Source organism: Pelodiscus sinensis, chromosome 24 (genome assembly GCF_052426305.1).
Source record: "Pelodiscus sinensis isolate ZL-2025 chromosome 24, ASM5242630v1, whole genome shotgun sequence".
NCBI classification, from domain to species: Eukaryota; Metazoa; Chordata; order Testudines; family Trionychidae; genus Pelodiscus; species Pelodiscus sinensis.
The window spans coordinates 2485826-2508741 of NC_143075.1; the positions used below are offsets into that span (position 1 = coordinate 2485826).

The window sequence follows — 22916 nt, forward strand, 5'->3', positions numbered from 1 at the left end:
ACCCCCCCCCCCGCCCCCGCCATGGCCCCCCCCCCCCATTGCTCTGGGACCCCCCAGCCAGGCAGGGGACAGCGCCCAGCCCCGCTCCCTGCACACAGGCAGCGCTAATCGACCCCAGAGCTGCGGCTGGCTGAGGTAAGCGGGTGTCGCGCGCACGCCAACGGCAATCTGTTGGCTCAGGGCTCGGCTAGCCTGTCCTGCGCCCGGCGTGCCTCCGCATGGAGGCGGCGGGCGCCTGCGCGCCAGCCACGCGGGGGCGCGGGGGGCGCCTGCGCACAAGGCCCACGGGCGATTTGGCGCATGCGCGGCGGGCCGCCCTCCCTTTCTGCTCCTCTCGTTGCAGCCGCCATGGCGCCTGTGGTGAGTGTCCAGCCACGCCGGGCCCGCGCCGCGCCCCCCGCCCCCCGCCGCCCCGCTCGGTGGGGGGCCCGGCAGGGCGCGCGCGCTGCGGGGCGGGGCCCGGGCAGGCCGCAGCCCCCCCGCTTCCTGAGCGCCCGGGCGCCCCCTCGGGCCTGGGGCCCCGTTTCCTGCCCCCCCCCGAACCTGCCCAGGCGCCGGCCGGGGATTGGTCAGTGCGGCCGGGAGCCCCCCTCGCCCCCCGCCCAGGCCGCCTGAGGCGCCGCCGGGGACCGGCCTTTCCCCCCCGGCCGCCCCCCCATCGCCATCCCAGCCCCCCCCCATCATCCCCTGCCCCCCATCGCCTCGCGCCCCGGGCCCCCCACCATCCCCTGCCCCCCCCGGCCCCCCCATCGCCTCGCGCCCCGGGCCCCCCCCACCATCCCCTCCCCGCCCCCCATCGCCTCGCGTCCCTCGGCCCCGCCCCCCCCCACCATCCCCTGCCCCCCACCGTCCCCGGCCCCCCCATCGCCTCGCGCTCCCGCCTCCCCTCACCATCCCAGCCCCCCCCCCATCATCCCCTGCCCCCCATCGTCTCGCACGCTCGGCCCCCCTGCCCACCTTCGCCCGGCTCACCGGCGCGCTTCTCCTTTCTAACTCGGCAGAAGAAGCCTGCGACGAAAGGCGGCAAAAAAAAGAAGCAGGTCCTCAAGTTCACTCTGGACTGCACCCACCCCGTGGAAGATGGCATCATGGATGCAGCCAACTTCGTAAGTGTTAAATGCGTCAGCCCCGCGGTGTCCAGCCACTAGCCACATGCGGCTGTTCAGCTGGTTGAGCGTGGCTAGTTGGCTAAAGCTTCAGAACTGCTTGGACACCGTGGTGCTAGTCCCCAAGTGTTTCTTCTGTAATGGAGTTTTCCAGTAGGAGCTCCAGCGCAAGAATCATTTGGCAGCGATATGAAATGACTATGAAAACTTATTTAGTATAGTAAAATCTACTAACTTCTTCCCTTCTGAGCTGTCACTCTCTTGGGTTCTCTTAGGGATGTTAGAGTTTAACCAATTAACCAAGAAGCTGATGCTCCTTGTTTAATGATATCAGTTAAACTTCGAGTTGCATTATATGGTATTCAAAGGCAGGTGACAGTCACATATCTCTACTTACCTACTGTGGTTACTCACAGCGGAGAAGCAGTGTTGGGATTTGTTCATCTAAAAATCTCTCTGCAGATGAGATCTTAAAAGGGTGTGCACTGGTTAGTGGTTGGCATTGAGAATGGGTAAATTTGAATTCATTCACATTGGGCTGGCAGTTGAGTGGAACTCTGCAAAACTAGTGCATGAATATTATGGAAGGAACAATATTTGCTTCTAACACCTTCACTATCCCAGAACAAAAGCCAGTATCTGAAAGTAAACCCTTTCTGTGCTGGATTTAAATTACATTAATTGTGTGTTCCCTGGGTAGCATAATCCAAGCTTGTATATATGACAAAACCTTTTGTTAGACTAGTGTTTTATGGCAATACTTTGAGAAGTTCCATAGGCACTTAGATTCCTAAACTTGATTGACTTTCAATGGTATTAGGCTCCCAAGCATCTAAGTCATATAGATGTTTCTGAAAATTTTACTGATAAATCTCCTAGGATTTGTCTTGACTGTAAAAAAAAAAAAAAAAAAAAAAAAAAAATGTCAAGTGTTTGCTTAGGGTAGAACAAGGCCAGCTAAACAAGACTTCAAGATGTAACCCTACATATGTGTTGGGGGGGGGGGACATTGAGCTTAATTTGCGCTCAGCTAATACATGCTGTCGTAAATAATGTAAATTTGACCATTTTATCTGGTCAAGATGAAGTCTAATACCGCGTCTATATTAGCAACGTACATTAGCCATATAGACACATTTTGTTCAACCTTGACTGAAGGTAAACTACTCCTATTGATTAGAGCAGCAGTTCCCAACCTTTTCCAGATGGGGACCCATTTTGACAATTCAGGAAGATTTGGTGGCCCAGGGCAATTCAAAAAATGTGTGAATGACTCCTTAAGAACCACCTGGGGAGATACATTTCAAAAGGGTCACCAGGTAATGGTGACCCATATTTGGGTCCCGACCCATAGGTTGGGAAACCTTGGATTAGATGGTCATGATCAAACAACAACTGAAGCATGAAGTGTGAAACTGCAGTTAAATATGGCAGGATCTTTTGTGGTTCTACATGCACGGTCCATATTTATTCCAGTTTGCGCCTGCTGTAATGCCATAAGTCAAAAAACCAAACAGAATGTTAGGAATAATTAAAAAAGGGATAGAGAAGGGATAGAGACTAAGACAGAGAATATCTTATTGCCTCTATATAAAACCATGGTACACCCACATCTTGAATACTGCTTACAGTATGTGATTGCCTCATCTGAAAAAAGATATATTGGCATTGGAGAAAGTTCAGAAAAGGGCAACAAAAATGATGAGGGATTTGGAACAGATCCAATATGAAGAGAGATTAAAAAGACTTGGTTTTTTCATTTTAGAAAAGAGTAGACTAAGGGGGGGATATGATAGAGGACTTTAAAGTCATGACTGGTGTGGAACAAGTAAATAAGGAAAAGTTATTTACTTGTTCATACAATGCAAGAACTAGGGGTCACTGAATAAAATTAATAGGCAGCAGGTTTAAAACAAAAGGAAGTTTTTCTTCGCGCCACATGCAGTCAATATGTGGTACTCCTTGCCAGAGGATGTGAAGATGAGGACTTTAACAGGGTTCAAAAAAGAGCTAGATTGATTCATGGAGGTTAGGTCTGTCAATGGCTATTAGCCAGGATGGGTAGGAATAGTGTCCCTGGCCTCTGTTTGTCTGGAAATGGGTGACAGGAGAGGGATCATGTGAGGATTATCTGTTTTATTCCCTCCCTTTGGGGCATCTGGTATTGGCCACTGTCTGCTGAGTACTGGGCTAGATGGATCTTTGGTCTGACCTGGTATGGCCATTCTTTTGTTCTTATGTTGATAGATGGAGAAATGAATGGTGTGAAGTCATTTCAGAATTTGACCCTAAGTGAGAGGACTTTTGTGGTGACATTAATTGCATAAATTTTCTGGTTCTTTTGGTTTACTGTCTCCACACAACAGGAAAGTCTGTGTAAAGCACAATGTACATGTTTGATTGTATCAGTGTTTTATGGGACATGCCACTCACTTATCCTATAATGCTGGGAACAAGGGCTTTCGGGTTGCTTCCAGATGTGAAGCAAAAATTGTGTAATTAAATTAGGACAACTGAACCTTTGTGCAGTTAAGGAGTGGCCATTTGGCTAATTGATACAAATTGTATTGACTACACAATTAGTTGATGATGAGGCGCTCTGCAGAGCTGCAGCAGGAGTAGCTCCTGGAGCCAGTGCGAGCTGGGACTGAGTAGTCATGGCTTGTACTGGCTCCAGGACTGCTGCGGCTCTGCCTTTTAAATGTAGTAAGAACTGGGTGGAGCCGCAGCGGGATTAGGTCCAGGACCTGGCGTAATCCGGGATTGAGCAGTTCCCTGACTGCTGTGCCTCTGCCTCTCCCACCCTCCCTCTTCCCTGCAGAAATGGTTTTGGGGGGGAACTGGCTTTAAGCCGGATATCCCAGCACTGGCTCCTGCTCTTCCCTCCCTGCTTCCCACTGCCTCTGATATAGAGACAGCAGGGGGGGAGGGAATGTGAGTAGTCGACTCGACTACACTTTTACATCCGTTGCTGGGAGGAGTATGCTTTGGAGGCTTCACCTGATCACTGCACCTGGTCAGGACTAAGATCGTCTCCAAGGTATTACTAAAAAACAACAAATAGTCTTTAAGGTGCTACTAGACTAACAAAACATGTAGGTGGTATCATAAGTATTATAACTAGTCCTTGCAACCTTCTGTAAAAAGCATAGCTTGTTTATGAAATCAAGGCTCTGTGCAAAGTTGCAAGTTTGGGCTTTTAGTTGCAAAGGATTTGCCTAATGCAAGTTTGTACAATATTGGGAAAGCATATTCATCCACTGCTAACAAGTATCCTTTTGGGATCTGAAAAAGTTTTCAAGTGAATATACGTAACATACATTCTCTGCTTTGTTGATCAGGTTCTCTCGGATAGCTCTTCTGCACTTCAGAAATTTAGACAACCTAAGGCTGTGTCCATGGTAGAGCTTACGTTGGCAGGACTTGTATTGCTCAGGAGCAGTGTTCCCTGTAAGCTGGGTGTTTGTGAAGCTTCTCAGGAAAAATTCAAATGCCATCCAGCTGATTAGTAGAGCGCTCACAGCTAGATTTTGTGTTTCTGTTGGTGGTGCACATTCACACATGGCTGGAAAAAATCTGCACGTGTTTGGAAAAGATGAGTGAGAACATTGTGCAGGAGTGTAAATAAACCACCCCTCAAGCAGCATAAATTACCCACTGTCCTTGTTACGAAGGCTTCTCCGATTGACACAGCTTCTGCTGCTAATTGAGATGGTTTTATTATGGCAGCATGGAGCTCTCATCTGCACACAATGTGCTCACCCGCCATGCTCTCATGGCACTGCAGTGCTATAGGTGATATATAGCACTGCAGTAATTGAATTGGTTTTACATGTTCATACTATGCTCCTTATATTAGATGTGCACATTTTCACCATGAGCACTTTCACAAATTTAACTGCCAGCATGGGGCATTGTGGGACAATTTCTGAATAGCAGCAATAGTTGATGTAAGCAACCTAGTATCTACACCAGTGTGAGGAACGTTTTTGGGTCGGGGGCTGCTGACCCACAGAAAAATCAGTTGGGGGCCGTACACAAGTGAGAACCCTCCCCACAAACATTCACTGATGTGGCCCCTGATTGAGAAAGAAAAAGAGACTCCCCATATTCCCCTTGCACACCAGAGCCTAGTGAGGCCCAGACTAGTAGGTGTTGTATCCTCCAGCCATGGTGGAGTGGCAGGAGTGCTGAAGCGTCAGCGTAGGCTCTCCACTGCTGGGGAAGGGGGGCTCTGAGCCTTGGAGGCCATGTGCGCTGGGGGCCGGATGTGACCCCAGGCCTGAGGTTCCTCACCCCGGTCTAACCGACACTATGCTGACTAGGGATGTATGCAACTAGTTGACTATCCAAGAAGCAAAAGCTTATTGGATAGTCGACTAGTCCCTCGACTAGTTGCTCCCCCCCTCCCCTGCCTCTATCAGAGGCAGCAAGGGGTACTAGTTGATTAAACTAAATTTAACATCTCTAATGTTGACCTAACAACATCAACTTAAGCACGACATCGTGGCTCTCAAACTCAGTTTACCTTAGTGCTAGTCCTTAAATCCTCCTAGTGGGCCAGTGGACACCCTTCTCTGGAAAAGCTATGGGGCAGGGCAAGGTCTCCCTGGATTCCCTGCCCCATTCATCTCCTAGCCCTCCCTAATCCCACCCGCTGCCCCTGGGCACTTTATCACTCCCTCCCTCCCCAGGCACCACTGGTAATACAGAGGGGCTAGAGCAGTTTCTGGCTGCTAGCTCTGCATCTCTGTGGCCTTGGGGGGAGGGGGTGCAGAGCCATCCCATCCATAGTACTGTTTGGTGCAGCTTTGTAGGCCCCTGCTGCAGCTGCCCCAAACATTCTATGGATGGGATGTTCCCCCATACTCTGTCTGGGGGAGGCACTGGGTGCAATGCAGGAGAGAGGGCAGAGTAGGGACAAGAAGAGGTGAGGACAGAGTAGGGACTGGGCTTGGGCGTAGGGTACAGACACCACCTCCCCTCCACCAGCGCTACCGAGATTCATGTGCCAGCAGCTGTGTGCAGTAGGGATGTCATAGTGTAGTGATTAACCGATAAGCAAAAGCTTATAGGTTAATGCTATAGACTACATGCATTTCCCTCCATTTCCAGTACATTTTTTAGCAGGTTGGCCAGCAGCCCAGCTCAATCCTGGCTTGCGACAGGTCTGGGACCTCCCTTTGCTGCGGCTCTGTGTTTAAAGTGTATTAAGAGCCGGGCAGACAGGCAGCTCGGCTCAGTTCTGGGAGCTCAGATCCCCCACCCTGTGTTACTGCCTCTTTCAGAGGTAGCAGCACTGAGCAACAGGCAACCGGTCCGCGAGGGGAACAGGTTTTTAAATTGGCTCCCCTCACGGACCAGCTCCCGCCTGGCACCCCACACTGCTTCATCTGATACAGACGCAGCAGTACAGAGTGGCAGGGGGTTCTTCAGGAGTGGGGCAGGAGCACACTGGCTGATATCCCCCCCCCCCCCCCCCCCCGGAACTATAGAATAGGCTACAAGAATTCACGCGGTTACTCAACTATTCAGTTTAACATCCCTAGTGTACAGGCTGGATTATGGAATTGCTCGGGCCATGAGTTTGAGACCCCTTGTGGAGGTACAGAAGTTGAATTATTATGTTGTGGCTTTTCAGCTGTGTGAAGGGCGTTTTCAAATGTTGTGTTGAAATATTCTTGAACTGAATGGTCTACTTGCCTTTGAATTACAGGTTGAACCCCTCTAGTCCGTCATGATTTTAGTTAGCCCGATGTCCACTTATCATAGGTGTGGCCTAGTTTCCCCACGCTTAGCCACCAGTCCTGGCTGTCCGTGTTCTGTGCTGTTATCTAGCCCTGTTAGCAGTGGAAGTGTTGGTAATACTAATGGACAATATTGACCTCCCGTGGTCCAGCAAATTCTCTGATTCAGCAGCAGTCAGGTCCTGAGTGTGCAGGACTAGAGATTCTATACCTTCGTGTAGAGAATTTTTAAAAGCCCTGTGTTCTGAGGGCTTGCTACAAATGCAGTCATTAGTCTTAAGCCAAGTAGGCCATATAATTCTGACTTTGATCAACTATATTTTCTGTTGGTTTCTAATTTAATGCCTGCTGATTGGGATCATCATGGAAAAATACTAGAATTGTTTGTAACCCTGAAATTCTGTAGAAATATTGGGGAGTTTTTTCAACAGCCCTGCTGAATGTCTAGATACTTTTTATTCATGGTATATCTTCCAGTGATTTTCCTGTAAGTTTATTTAAGCCTTCCAGTTTAAGCACACTATTTTTATACTACACGCGTTTTGTAGATCAAAAATAAAATATGAGGTGGTGGAGATGATTGGATAGAGCAGTGTATTTTGATTGCTACTCAGTGCCTATGTAATTTAAGTGCTTTATCAGAAATGTAGATGAATGTTGATCAGATCAACTAGCTGAATCATCACATTAGGATTATGAATGAATACTGAAGGCAATAACATTGACATCATAGTAAAATATTAGAATTTCAAATAATAACTCAGACACCACTTAGATCCTTCCTGATTACTATTTTTGCTTTTGGTTGCGGAGCCTCCAACTGGGTACACTTTGCAGAGAAAGTGGTCACACTGCTATATTTGCTTTGATGCACACATAGTGGCATATGGGATTTCAAAGGCAAAAGGGAGTGGGCTAGCTGAAATGTGTGGGACACTTAAGTATGATTCTTATATAACTACAGCCTCTTAGAAGCCTTTTTATAAGCTCATTATCACTAAATGTGAGGTTAGGAAAGTAAGTTTTATGAAGGGGGCTATTAAATCTCCTCTTTCTCATGGCAGGTTCTTGAATCCTTAAAACCTTATTTTTTCCAGAGTCGCCAGTCTTGGCCTTTCTGAATATGTTGAGGCATCAAAGGCCTGATGGATGTTGCTTGCTATACCGGTCATTCTGCAATGATTTGTGGATGTTCTTAACGTTAGGTACCTGAATAGTCCTGTGTAAGTCAGTAGGACTAATATGTTTTGTATGATCAGGGCCTATGTCTTGGGGAGGAATACAGCAACTATTTGCTTTCAATGTTTGATGTGTGAGGAAGATACTTTAAAATGTGTCTGGCTTTTGGCTACAGTGAACTGGGGGCAGAGAGGAATGCTCTTCATTCTAATATATTACGTTTTGAATGCTAGGAAGTGAGTGGGGACATTTTGCCCTTCGGGGCAAAGAGACTTTAAGGCAATAGGTCTGACCTATTTTTTTTTGTTCTTTGTTTTGCAGGAGCAGTTCTTGCAGGAACGCATCAAAGTGAATGGAAAAGCTGGCAATCTGGGTGGAGGTGTGGTGACCATTGAGAGAAGCAAGAGCAAAATCACTGTAACTTCAGAGGTTCCATTTTCCAAGAGGTAAGAGAGAAGGCAACTATAAACTTAATGGACTAAAATATAAAGAGACTATATAGCTAAGGGGTTAGGTGGGAGTGGGATACAGAGCCTTTTCTCTTTAGGGGGCTAGTTCCAATCTCTGGTAATGACAGCATCAGCGGTGTTTATGATGTCACCGTACAGATTCTGACAACAAATCAGTCACCATTGACAGCATTTGGCCCCCTTTTGGCTGCCTCCACTAAGGGTCTATAGAGTTTGAATTTCTCAGCCTCTAGGTCAGCCTTGAGTTGTGTTAATAAAGAGGTTAATGGAAAGGGGCTCGTCTAGACTATGCCGAAGTTCCGAAAGAGGATATGCAAATTCCCAAGGAACTTTGGGTGGCATAGCCAAAGTGTTTACATGGTAACTATCCATGCCAGGGGTTGGCAACCTTTCCGAAGTGGCATGCCAAAATTTTACCCTGGGCCATGCCACCATCCCAGGAAGAGCTCTGTCCACCGTGCACTGCGCTTGGTCTCCGGTCTTGGGATCAGCTCTGGCTTTTCCTGTGGGGAGAGAAGGGAGCAGTGTCCATGTGCGCTTCCCCAGAAGCAGGATGCAGTGCAGAGCCTCGGGGCTTCCCTCTCCCTGCAGGAAGCTGACACTGGCTCCAATCTTGCGGGGGGCACAATGCTGGATTGCCAAGTGGGCTGGAGTCAGGATGGCTCCAGGTTGAGTGTGGTTTCAGGGAAATTGGCGAGGTGGGTGTGTGACCCTGGGGTGTCCAGACCTGATGGGGGTCCAGTTCATGGTGCCCTTACCTCCCTGTCAGGCACCCAGGGGGCAACATGGCTTTGGGACAAGAGGACCCCCCCCCCCACACATGTTTTCCTTTTGCCTCAGCTGCCCCTGCTGCCACCCAGCCCTGGAGCTGCAGTCCGGGCAGTACTCACCCTCTAGCACAATGGTTCTCAAACTTTCTTAGTCCGTGGACCACCTGGCTCAATGCAAACCTTTCTGTGGACCCCTAGTTGCTAATGGAAACTCTCCATTAATTACATAATTACGCCCAAGCCATTTTGCTAGTGGTGCAGTTAGAGAGAATGGTTTAATTTAAATTATTAAACAGTAAGCATTTTAACTTTCTCGTGTTAGTTTATCAAACTTCATTTTAAATAGAGTAAAATATTCATTTATGTTCAACACAAAAGGTTTCAATGTTTTCTTTATTTATGGCAGGGGTGGTGAGCTGTCAGTTGGGGACCATGCAAGTGAGAAGCAAAAAACTACTCCAAAACCCCCCAACCCTCTGAGCCTGACACCGTCATACCCCAGTCCCCAATTCCCCCATTACCTCCTCACCCCACCCCCGTTTCCCCTGCCCTGGCCCCCACTACCTCACCCTTTCCATGAGAGGGGAGGGATGTCCCAGATTTGTGTGGGGTCCCTGCATTGCCCAGTGGAAGTGGGTGGGGAGCAGGGGCAGCTCTTGTGGGCACTGGGAGCGGACTCCCCCTCCGCATTGCTTTCCTTTTCTCCCAGCCCCTCTCCCCCCACTGCCTCATCACTCCCCAACCCTCGACACCTCAGCTCTCCCCTTCCCATCTTGTGTGGTGGCAGTTGGTTGGAGATGGTCTGGGCCAGGCCCTGGGGGCAGGGCAACCTGTTCCCGCACTCCCCTAACCTGCGGGTTCCCGCATGCCAGCAGGGCTGAGGCAGGTGGAGCAGCCGCAATGTGGGAGTGGAATCTCGTTCCCACGGCTTTGTGTGTGGTCCCTGCACCACCCCCAATGCCCCCAGGGAGCGGGAGGCAGCTCTTGGGGACCCTGGGGGCGGTTCCTCCCTCCCCCACATGCCAGCAGGGCTGGGGTGGGTGGAGCAGCAACTGCATGCATGTGGGGAGGGTGGGGAACTGGGGTGGCTCTCGGACACCGGGTGTGAATGTGAGTCGGGATTTTCTCACACCCTCCTCCCTGCCCCATGCATCCAGAAGCCAGAGCTCGTGCTCCAAACCTTGTGGCTGAGCGAGCTCCGGGGCAGGGAGGGGTTGAGCTGCTGCTGCTGATTCCACATGCCACTGAAAATCGTCTTACTTGCCACTTGCGGCACACATGCCATAGGTTGCTGACCCCTGGTCTATGCTGTACATATTCTGTGGATAAGTGCATAGCTTTCACTCGATTAGAGGATCTACTACTAGCAGGAAATCTCTCCAGTGACTGGTGATAGGACACTTGATGGAGAGGGCTGAGTTGTTACAGAGAATTCTTTCTCAAGTGTCAGGCTGCTGGGTTTTGCCCACATGCTCATGGTCTAACTGAGCAACATATTTGGAGTCAGGAAGGAATTTTCCCTCTATCAGGTTGGCAGAGATCCTGATGGTTTTCGCCGCCTTCTGCAGCAGGTCCTAATTGACTAATTGACAAGCATCACATTCACAACAGTTTTCTTCTTTGTTCATGCTTTCTTTTTTTATGCCCTACTCCAATGGTCTCCGACCTTTTTATGCCCAAGATCACTTTTTAAATCTCAGAACAAGTGAAGATCTACCGCCCCGCCCCTTCCTTGAAGCCCCACCCCTTCCTTGAAGCCCCGCCCTCTCTATTCTCCTCCTGTCCATCACTTGCTATCCCCAGCCCTTACTTACACACTCTGATAAACAGTTTATTTTTAAATTATGCGATATATAAAATTAAAATCATGTGTTTATGGTTATGAAATAAATGGTCTGCATTTTATTCATGCTATTTAAATCTAAAATGAAGCATTTATAATTATACATTTTGTGGGGACAGAGTTCTGCGGCTGGGGGCAGGGGAGAGGGAACAGGGTGCTGGGAGGGCAGAGGATAGGTTTCTGCAGCTGGGGACAGGGTGCCAGTGGGGGCAGAGTTCTGGGAGTGGAGATGGGAATAGGGACAGGGTTCTGTAGCTGGGGACAGGAGAGTGGGGACGGCGTTCTGTAGCTGGGGACGAGGGAGTGGGGACGGGAGTGGGGAGGCATTCTGTAGCTGGGAACAGGAGAGTGGGGACAGAGTTTTGTGGCTGGAGAGTGGGATCTGGGGAGCGGGGTGCCAGTGGAGGCAGCGAGTCCCCTGCATCTGCCTCCTCCCAGGATTTCCCCCCCCCCTCCCCAGAGGGAAACCAGCGCGTGCCTGCTCAGGGGACCGAACCCCCGGCGCAGAGAAGCCCCGCGCGCACCTGCCCCGGGGCCAACCGCCCCCCCCTGCGCGCCGGGAAAACCTGCATGCACCTCCCCCGGGGCTGACTCACCCCTCCTGTGCAGTGCAGGGAGCCAATGCTCCCTCCTGCAGTACACCCGGCAGAGCAGCTAGTGCACTTCCGTAATCGCTGGAAGTGGCGTTAAGCTGTGGGACTTCTGTCCATCCCCGGAAGCCGAGACTACCTCCATTTTCACTTGAGGTAGGTAGTGGGGCTTCTCGGGGGGTGGGAGGGAAATGGGGGTGAGGCGGACAGGACGCCTCGCGATCGACTGGTTGAGGCCTCGCAATCAACCAGTCGGTGACCACAGCCCTACTCTGACACTCTGGGTCCTCAGAATCCTCCGCCATTAAATACTAACACATTAGATCTTAGTCTCATTGCTACAAGATGAAAACGAGTCAAGGCAGGTCCATCTTGGAGAGGATTTGGCAAATAGCTTTCAGTTGTACTAGTGAACTGCACGCATGGCATTTTGACTTCATTTCTGCTCGTAAACAAAAAGCTTTATTAGAGTTTTGCTATGGAAGATGTTTCAGTGGAGTCCAGTTGACGCCTAACAAAAAATAGTTTTTTACAACAGTTCTACAGCTTTCTAAAATATCTCAAACATTAAGACTACGTAATGGAAATCATCTAGATTGATTTCCATTACGATACACTCTTCAGTTTCTTAGTTATCCTCCTGGATGTCAGCCTCTCTCCCACTTTTATGCTGTCTCCTAACAATATGTTTAAACAGTAAATAAAGATCAAAATGAGTTACTGGTAGACACAAATTTTAATTTAGGAAGTGTTAACAGGTTTACAGATCTCTGCCATGTGAAATCAGACAGCAATAATAATGACATGCAGCAATACATGCTATAGTTTATTTAACAGGGTGTTACTGATTTACAAAGTGAGCATCATTATGCTACTGACAACATGCTTTCGGTAATTTTTTTACATTGATTGAAATCTCCGATTGCATATATCATAGAGCTGGCAGGTACAAATACACTCATTGGAACGATTTCTAATAGTCTAATATACTCCTCTTCTGTCTCCTTAAATCCTGCATCAGTTACGATCCTTCTAGATGAGGTAGAAGCTTTTACTTTTTTTTCTGCTTTCCTGTTACATTGGAAGTTCAAGTCTTATCAGCCTCGGAAAGCTTTCTAATAACTAGAGAACTAATAAAATATGAATATAACAGAAGTCCAGACAATGAAAGCTGAACAACTGAAGGGAACTGATTTTTAGTTGTTGTTCTAAGTTTCTTTTTAATGCCTGGTTAATGTGAGTGAATAACCATTTTGGTGAAGACAGCTTTGTTCCAGGTTCACCTTATCCTTTCAGTTAGTTGAGTTGGTGCTCATTCTCTACATATTGAGTTGCCTGATAGAGCCTCCAGAACGAACTGGGAAAGACAATTCAGAAACGTGATATTTCTATGACTAAAATAAAAGCAGAAACAAAAACAAGCAAAAAGTGTGCATAGGTCCAATTTAAGTCCTAAAGTTGTTTATTTAGTATTATCTATGTGTAAGTTTTAATTCCCTCTTAAACATGCTTTTCTTAATACTGTCAGCATTGTGTAGATGCTACTACTTGAATTTTCTATGCAGTCGTCTTCAGAAGCTAGTGATAACAGATCACCAATTTATATATAGCATGCTGATATTTAATATTTAGTACTAATAATTAGATGACTCATGTACATTCTGGACTAGAAACTGACACCTGATTTGTTTGGGGCTAGTTATCTAAATAACTGAATAGGCTGTTAAGAGAATTTTTTGAATATTGAAGTGGAAAATAAATGAATTCCTTCCTTTTAAAGAGTGCCTAGTGTAATGATACAATATTTTAACATTCAAAGAAGTCTAGATTATTTAATGAAATACCTTGGGGGGGAGGGGAAGTATAGACTACCAGTAACTCAGAAATACATAAATGTCTTACTTCCTACCTGAAGTCTAGGGGACTGAACTTCATGACCTCTCAAAGTTCCTTCCAGTTCTGAGATTCCATGAGTAGTTTCTGCCTACACCATTGACCTGCCTTTCTTTTTCCTGTTGTTCCCATGCTAACCTTGATATCCTCCTGTTATGTCTTTTGACATCATTTTGCCTTCTTCCAGGCTGTCCCCTTATGCCTGGAACCCCCTTTCATCCTCATAATCCAACCTCTGCCATTGTCTCAACCAAATGTGAAAAGCCTCATGTCTGTAGATCCACTTACAAGATATAAATGTTTCTACTCTTCCAAAATTAGGAAGGACTAGGCTGAGGGAAGCTTGAAGTTTAATGTTAGGGGAGGGATTTATCCTTTCACCCTCTCTAAGTTTTACAAATTTATTTGTGCACCAAATTCAGGGAGCAGTGTGTAGAGGTGTGTGATTTGGTTATGTGTTGGTGTAATTGTGCCCCCGGTAATACGTTAATTCCCAGCAAAACACCCCATACACTATGCCCGTGACACCCAGCTGTTCACCACTTGCTGTAGGGAATTTGGGGATTTGGTGTGCTGTTTTATGACCATTGGGGGAGGGCACATCTGTATGTTTTGTTTGGATAAATAATTATTTAGCTGAATCGAGCAATTTACACCATTTATTCCCCCCCCCCTTTATTTATCTCCCAGTGAGATTTTTCCCTTTTAGATATTTCCATGGGGCTTATGGGGGTCACCCTTAGTTGTTTTGTTGTTTTATTTTAAGGTATTAGATTACCTATATGTGTGCTGGTTCCTTAGTTGAACATTTTGCTTTTTTATAACACTTTCGGGTCTCCCCCTCCCCCCAAGTTAGCCTTTTGAAGTCATTCCCCACCCTTCTCTTGAGGTTTTTTGTTTATTGAAACAACAGTGCTAGCAACAAGAACACAAAACAACAATTTTTGTTGCAATAGTAGATTTATAGTACTCTTAGTTGCTTTTTAGCTGGTGCCAGCTTTCTGACTTTTTTTTAAAGAATTATTTGTTGTCCCTTTTGGGGTTGCAGATTATTGCTTAACATACTTTAAAAAATATTTTTGCTGATTGCAGGCAGAGCGGAGGAATTTCCCCCATAGTTACCTGCGCTTTTGTTTTATAAGCATGCTAGTGAATGATTTTACCATTTATTTGAGGTGCTGTGCCTTGGTTTTCCCTCACAACAGACCACGTGGATCTTTTACTACCCATATACTCTGCCCATCCCCATCCCTTGGGTCCCCTAATGCTGCCTCCATTTCCTTTTTAATCTCATGCAAGGTTTGCCCCCCGCCCCCGTCCTGGCAATACCTAAAATGGGCCCTGATTTTTCCACGTTGCTTTATCCAATAAATCCTTCATCCTGGCTTGCCAGATCCTGTAACTACCATCATGAGTCTGCCATACTAAATCCCTCCAAACAGCTGTGCAGACTATTGGGGAGGGGGACTTACAGGCTGCCACTCACCTGTCTGACATGATGCATCTGAGTCATGGCACCAAGATGCTAGAGGATTTATCCCTTCACTATCCCACTTCCCTGCATCCTCCTGCTTACATGAAGAGAGAACAGCAATACCCAAAGTCCGGAGATACATACAATTTGCTGTTCATTGGATTAGTTTTCATAGACTTATAGAATCATAGCGGTGGAAGAGACCTCAGGAATCATCAAGTCCAGTCCCCTGCCCAAGGCAGGACCAATCCCAACTAAGTCAAGCTGAGACTTAAAAGTCTCTAGGGATGGAGATTCCACCACTTCCCTAGGTAACTACCCTCCTAGTGAAATAGTTTTTCCTGATATCCAACCTAGACCTTTCCCACTGTAACTTGAGACCATTTCTTCTTGTTCTGCCATCCGTCACTACTGTGAACAGCCTTTCTCCATCCTCTTTGGAACCTCCCTTCAGGAAGTTGAAGGCTGCTATTAAATCCCCCCTCACTCTAGTTTTCTGCAGACTAAACAAACCCAAATCCCTCAGTCTCTCCTCGTAGGTCATGTGCTCTAGCCCCCTAATTGTTTTGGTCGCCCTCCGCTGGACCCTCTCCAGTGCGTCCACATCCTTTCTATAGTGGGGGCCCCAGAACTGGACATAGTAGTCCAGATGTGGCCTCACCAAAGCCGAATAAAGGGGAATAATCACTTTTCTGCTGATTATCTGCTGGCAGTGCTCCTCCCAGTGCACCCTAATATGCCTTTATTCCTCTTGGCTACAAGGACACACTGTTGACTCCTATCCAGTTTCTCATCCACTTTAATCCGCAGGTCCTTTTCTGCAGAACTGCTACTTAGCCATTCGGTCCCCAGTCTGTAACAAGTATGCATTCAGTTTCCTTTTCTTTTTACCTTTTTTTCCTCACTCACGTCCTGTTTGTTCCTAATATATCTATTATATATTTTGAAGAGTGAGTTTGTTTATGGTTTTGTTTGTGCAAAATAAAGTCATACTTCGTGATTACCTACAGATACCAAATTTTGCATGAGCAATTGTGCTACTTAAATTAGCTGAATGCACTTACTTTTTACATTGGAATATGCTGGGTGAAAGGTCTAAATATTTTTTTTCATTGGAAAAAAATCATGACCACTATGATTATAGTTCATACAAAATATTTGCTAACAATTTTAAAATCTAAGTCTCCTATTCAACTATCTTTTTAGTTCAAAGAAAATTTTCAGTTACAAATCACAAAATAATTTTAAAAAACAACAGATGGTCTGGTAGCACTTTATAGACTAACAAAACATGTAGATGGTATCATGAGCTTTCGTGGGCACAGCCCACTTCAGATGACTGGAGTTTTTTCATCTGAAGAAGTGGGTTGTGCCCATGAAAGCTCATGATACCATCTACATGTTTTGTTAGTCTATAAAGTGCTACCAGACCATTTGTGGATTTTTAAGTTTATCCTGTACAGACTAACTCGGCTACCCCCTAAAGCAAAATAATTCAAGTTAGCTATGGAAAGAGTAATGGAAGCTTTACAAGTTTCTGATTCAAACATACTATGTATGGTAAATATTCAATAAAATTAACAATGTTTGAAGTTGAAATCCCACCAATTTAAAACTGATCTTTTACAAACACATTAATAAAAAATTTCTAGGACATATATTTACTTTCTTGAACTTTCCTACAAGTGTAATCTACGCAGAATCACTTTGCCCAGTCAACAGTGGATCTCACATACTATTTTAGTAATATTTTCAGGTATACTGTAACCAAACGTTTTACTAAAATTTAACTAACCAATCCTAACATATTGTAACATAATTGTTCAATTGGTTATATTCCATCTTAATTGGTTTACACCTAGCAAAATTATCTATACAGGAAACAAAGAAAGAGCCATACAGATAAACAATAGAGAGATGGGGAGCATAATGACAAAGCAATAAAGAGATGTGGATTTCAGAACCCCAACTGTTGATAAATGAGTCCTTGCCAGACTGAAAGCTGTCCACCGAAGTTTCTAGGCTTTTTCCTTTCTCTGTTCAATATGACTGGTTTGGAACATGTCAGGACTGATTTCCCAGCTTATGGCTGCCCTGGCTGCTTAACCAAAAGCCTTAGCTCAGACAGTTATATACGAATAGGAAGTGATTTTGATTCTTTGTTTTTAGACCCCTGTAAAATACGCCTACATTCTTAAAGTATAGGCCTTAAGAGGGAGGCTTGACTGTCTAGATCCTAACGCTTAGGTCCAGGTTTTTATATATAAACTATACACACAACACATTATTTTGCATGTATGTTACCTACCTTTGTGTGTTGTCCTTCTACGCAGGGAGTGTGTCCTGCATGTCACGCGATTTGACACGTTCTGAGAAGAGCACTTCTGCAATAATAACTAAATAAAGAATTCAAAAATGTCAGTTGGCCCATTTCTCTCTGGGTGATTTTACACCTCTGGGTGGTTAAATTTCTGTGGTATCAAAAAACTTGAATTTTGTATATTTTTTTTTCCCCTTGCTGTTTCTCATCAGTTTGAATTGCTTTAGTTTTGGGAGAGGAAGAGAACTGCTAGCCTTTCTTTATAGGCATACCTCGATTACAGAAGATTTATTCTGTGATTCATAGCAGCGTTGCCTCTGATTTTTTCCATCCATGCGTGGAATAAAGTTTATGTGCACCTGAGGCATGTGCATATGTGCACCACCAGTAGAAACACATGCTGCTGGCTGCAGTCATTCTGCCAATCAGTTGGGTGGAATTTGAATCTTTCCTCGGTGGCCGCCCAGGCACTCGGCTTCCAGGGAACACTGATTCGTAGTATCTCATTTTTAGAATCCTCTGAATTGAATGCACGTTGTTCTGCTGTCTTTACTTTGGTGATTCCAGTGGGAGTTTTTGTTCAAGTAAGGTCTATGAGAAGTTGGCTCATAGTATCTGAGCTTTGATGGAATGGATTGTTAAATGTGCTTTTCTTTTGTGTTTAGAGCGCATTCTTTTGTCTTGCTTTGCTTTCTCAATGCTGTATTGTGAGCAATATAAACTCCAGTCACTTTTGCAGTAATATAATGCTTTTGGCTTGCAGAAAAGTAATTTCTCACAAAAGTGACAATTCTTTTTCTTTTAAGTAAAATTGTTTTTAAAGCTGCTTGTCAAAACATTAATGGAAAAGATAATTTGTCCTTCTAAGGTGAGCTAGTTGGTAGCATCCCACAAGGGAGTGTCTTCAGAAAAGATAATATTAAGTGCTGTTATTAGGCAAATGTTGCAAATTTGAACATGAAAAAAATACTTTCAACCTACACATTTTGTTTGAGAAGTAAAATGGCACGTTACAATCTACATCATTACAGCCAATCATATTGTAATTTTCTTATAAAGCGTGAGAGGAAAATGTTAAGACAAACTGGGTTTTTTTTGTTATCCGAGATGAAAATGAAAGGCATGATTAAATAATGCAAGGTAGGGAAATTCAGTTAAATATCATTCAAGATTTCAAGAGCATGTAATGTAGAATAAGTAATCTTTATACAGTGTCCATTTCAGTGATTGGCTGCCTTCTTTTCACAGATATCTGAAATACCTTACTAAAAAATATCTGAAGAAGAACAACTTGCGTGACTGGCTGCGTGTAGTTGCCAATAGCAAGGAAAGCTATGAATTGCGATACTTCCAGATTAACCAGGATGAAGAGGAAGAGGAAGAGGAGGACTAAGTGCACATGGATCTGGAAATATTTTGTACATTAAATTTCCTTCAATAAAATGTGGGGAAAAAATGTTAACATTTTCTGTGTTTTCCAAACTGTAGACATCGGTAGCTCTTCCAGTTGTTCAGATTACAGTGATCACTCTAAAGCCTACTTCTTCATATCTGTCTACTTCATAGAGAAGGTTTACAGTTTGCATTATAAGGATTATATTTAACTCCCACTATCCCAGCTTTCAGAACTTTACTTTCTCACACTTTTAATTCAGAGAATGTATTCAGAAAACAAGGTTCCTCATAAAGGGGATACAAGTTTTCTCCGTTTGTTGGAGAATTGAGATTTCCTCTTCCTTATAGTGATGCTCCAAGTACAGCAATATTAAATGGTCTCTTTTCAGAGGCTTTATAGCTTGATTAAAGTATTTTACGCTGAAAATTGGTAAGTGGAAAAGATTATCAGTGGAATCAGGATTTCTCCTGTGAAATGACACTTATAAGGTAAGTAAAGCTTAGGCCTAATAGTCTCTGGTATTCACCTATTTCACTGGCCTGGCTTCTTTTTTTAGTAAAGTACTTAGGGTATAATTTTTTTTATCTCTAGGGAGTGAGATTTTTTTCAAAGCTGACAAGTAGATTTTGCCACTAGTCTCTTCATTTGAGCAGAGTTGGATGGCTAAATCCCTAGTTGGGTTTGAAAATTTTAGCCAGGAACTAGCCTTTTTATGCTGTCAGATTTAAAACCAAATTAAATATTGAGATACATGACTTAATTAGGGCTGTCAAGCAATTAAAAAATTAATTGGAATTAATCGCTCTGTTAAACAATAAGAATACATCCCCCTCTTCTCCCCCCCCCCCCGATCCAAATCAGTGCCCTCACCTCTCCCGCAGAGCCAGGTACCCTCAGCCCCCTGCTCTAACCCAGTGCCCTTGCCCTCCCCAGAATCAGCCAGCCCCCCTTCTCTAACCCAATGCACCCATCCCTCCCCCAGAGCCAGGTACTCCCAGGCTGCCTCCTCTAACCCAATGCCTCACCCCTCCCCCTGAACAGGGGACATAACCTAGTGGGGTGGAGGGTAATGCAGCGACTCCGTGGCAGAAGCCAACCCCCCCCATCGGGCCTGCCCTAGGTCTCACTGGAGCCACTGCGGCCATGCGCTTTTCCCTCCAGGCGCTGGGGCGTGTGCAGAGCCACCGTGAACGGTTCGGGTGCGCCGTTCCGAAAGTTCCATTTGACAGGCATGTGCCGCCACCCCCTTCTTGATCCCCTTTGCAGGGCAAAATCCTGGACATTTTTTGCCATTTAAAAAAGCAGTCTGGCTGGAGATTTAATAAGTGAAAATGAGGACATCTCTGGGAAAAACCGGACGTATGGTAACCCTAGATTAACACACGTTAATTTTTTTAATGCTTTAATTCTGCCCTGTGTTAATCGCAGGCATTAATGTGCATTAATTGGCGGCCCTACTTTTAATTATCTATTGACAAAAGAGCAATAAAGACTTTTTTACCCTTCCAAGGCTGTAGTAGTAAAAAAGCAGTGCTAGTGTCACAGTGGGTGATAGAGAAGGTAAATCACACCCTACTTTGTGTGGGTAATGTCCTTCAAGCGGCATACGACATTTTACAATATGCTAAAAACCTAATGTGACTCAGCCTTAAAATTTAAAATTGCCTGAAGTATTCTGCACTCAGCTGGAGTGGGGAATTCTCAGGCTGAGGTCATAGAGGATGAAGGATTGTTGGTACGAATGCAGGGGAGAGGGGTGGGGGTTCTAAAACACTGATAGGAAGCTGTTTTCCAGCTAGTCTTGGCTCAGCTAGAATATTGAAGAGAACCTGTTGCATGTACAGTTACCTCACTTCAGATGGAGACTTGATGCTTGTGGTGTGGCGTGGCTCATCTTCCTTTCTATTGCTGTAATTAAATTTAAACTGTTACCGTGGAGTATGTTGAGAGTTAGTCTTGAAAGCTTTGTGAAGCTGAAGCATTAAAGCATACAAAATGTATTTCTTGTTTTTTCTATTTCCCTTCCTTCTGTCTGGGTTGCCATTCTTATCGGTGGTACAGGGCTGGCCATGTGTCTCTTTGGAGATGGATAGTGTTGCTGGTAGATCAGTGGAAGGGCTGATGTGCAACTTGAGCTCAGCTGACCTAAGTCTGGAACCTGAGTAGGTCACTTTCTACGAGGCCAGCCCTGAGACCGTTCTTCAAGCAGCTGTGACTTAAAAAATGCTTTGAGGGACAGCTCGGGATTATTGTATGAGGTTGTTTTGCTGTGTTATTTCTGGTGCCATGGATATGGCTATATCCATACAACAGCTTTCAAAAATGAAGTAGAGTTGCGGTGGGACTGGTTAAGCTTTCTGGCATTGTTCCTTCAGGTGTGGGTTCCCAATCCACTGCAATACATTTTGCAACCTTGAAATGTCACATGCTCCTTGACAGAAGTAATGGACCTAAATATAGAACCATTATAGTCTGTAGAATATTGGCATGGTGCAATCTAGCCATGGCTGCACTCAGACAAGACTAGCTGATAAGTCGCAGCTAGAAGCAGATGTTGTAGATACCTTTATTGAGTTGGCAAGTCTGAGGATGAACACAGTGGGGTTCGCCATGTGTTTTACGACTGCCCACGAATTTCAGTCATTGCTGAAGGTTGCTAACGAGACTTGTGCTCTCCCATGTCAGCTTTGCTAAAGGTTGTTACGCTTCTGTCATTAGCGCACATGCACTGAGAGTGATCCATGCAAACCCTTGATAGCATCAAGTCAGTTCCATGTAACTATAGATTGATCATCCTGGGTGATTTCCACCAGGGTTGTTTGGAACAATGTATAGGTCATCAGAGTTTATAATGCAAGCTGTTACAGCTTGCTGCTACTCTCCAAATGCACTGAACACAAACTAGTCTTCACTAGTAAATGTTTTAGCAGGTCAACAAATAAGGCCCTTTTCAGAACCCTGGCACATGATTAAATCGTTAGTGTTGTGAAGAGATCTCATGATGTTAAGCTCATTTGCATCATTAGGTACCAACTGCTGGTCAGATCACAAGGTTTTGAGACATCAAATACCTCTTCATATTTATTTTCTTCACTGTGTTGCTTGAAAGCAATATTTTAAGCTTGGAAAGTGATGGTCTGAATTCCAACAGAAGCATTTCCCTTAGCGACAAGACTCGGTGGGTGTTGAGACACCCCAAAAATGTTTTCAGGCTGTCAGAGTGGCTAAAGTTTTTACTTTCCTTAAAGAGCTACCATGAGAATGACCCCAAATTCTTGAACTCACTCCATGTTGCCTATTGAGCCTGCCTACCAAGTAAGGATTTGGCAGCTGAGGGCTGCGTATCATTGAGCAAAACAGATGGTTCAGAACAAACTTTGGCCAGTGAAAATCAAGTGGAGAGAAAAGAATGTGGCAGTGTTACAATTGTCATACCACAAAGACCCATCCTCCCAAGACTTTTTTTGGCTGGTCTGTGTTCTGTGTGTCACCCCTGTATCCACACACAATGGCAATTGACTCATAACTGACAAAAAGAAATACTTGCTTAATGGACAGTATGTTTGCCTCTTAATTGCCCTTCCACCATCTCTAAGGAAGCAATTATTGCTCTTCTACAATCCCAGAAGAGCTTGCACTAGCGCCTACCTTATGAGGCCATATTGCAAGGCATTTTTCAGGGCTCCCCTGTGTTATCCGGGACTGATTGTCATGGGGCTACAGGGATGTCAGTGTTGTTCACCTTCAGGGCTTGACACACCCTGGCAAGAGCCACTCGCCAGCCCCGCACTGCTCACGCGCGAAGCGCCGGTGAATGGGGCGCCCGGAGCGACCGGCCATGGGCGAGTAGATTCAGCAGTTGGTCAAGCCCTGTTCACCTTTATAAACAGGGATGAGATAAACCTTGGTAATTGTGTTTCCCTGCTTTCTGTTGGGGCGGGGTGAAATCCCTGCATGATCCATATTGATTAGATTTAACACTTTTGTGGAAGCTATCCTGGCTTTCTGTTGGGGAAGGGGCACTGTAGATATGACCTATAGAAAACACCAGCATTTTGGGGGGAAAATCCACAAAAAAAACTTGGGGGGGGGGAGGGATCTATCACCTCAGTAATGCCAACTCCTTTA

General features: G+C 45.5%; 1 protein-coding gene across 1 annotated transcript; it reads left to right on the forward strand.

Moving 5' to 3' along the window:
* Positions 1–211: 211 nt before the first annotated feature.
* On the forward strand, positions 212–18854 carry RPL22 (ribosomal protein L22). The gene is made up of 4 exons (XM_075906102.2): positions 212–360; positions 1002–1106; positions 8354–8478; positions 18641–18854. Exons 1-4 carry the CDS (start codon positions 301–303, stop codon positions 18783–18785), a joined length of 435 nt encoding a protein of 144 aa, XP_075762217.1. The 5' UTR covers positions 212–300; the 3' UTR covers positions 18786–18854.
* The last annotated feature ends 4062 nt before the right edge of the window (positions 18855–22916 follow it).

What these genes read in the sequence shown, in the direction of transcription:
- RPL22 (XM_075906102.2), top strand. Translation starts at nt 301, where the DNA reads ATGCGCGGCGGGCCGCCCTCCCTTTCTGCTCCTCTCGTTGCAGCCGCC. An exon ending in CAGCCGCCATGGCGCCTGTG is followed by an intron (nt 361 to 1,001) that starts GTGAGTGTCCAG and finishes CTAACTCGGCAG; the next exon opens with AAGAAGCCTGCGACGAAAGG. An exon ending in GAGGTTCCATTTTCCAAGAG is followed by an intron (nt 8,479 to 18,640) that starts GTAAGAGAGAAG and finishes TTCTTTTCACAG; the next exon opens with ATATCTGAAATACCTTACTA.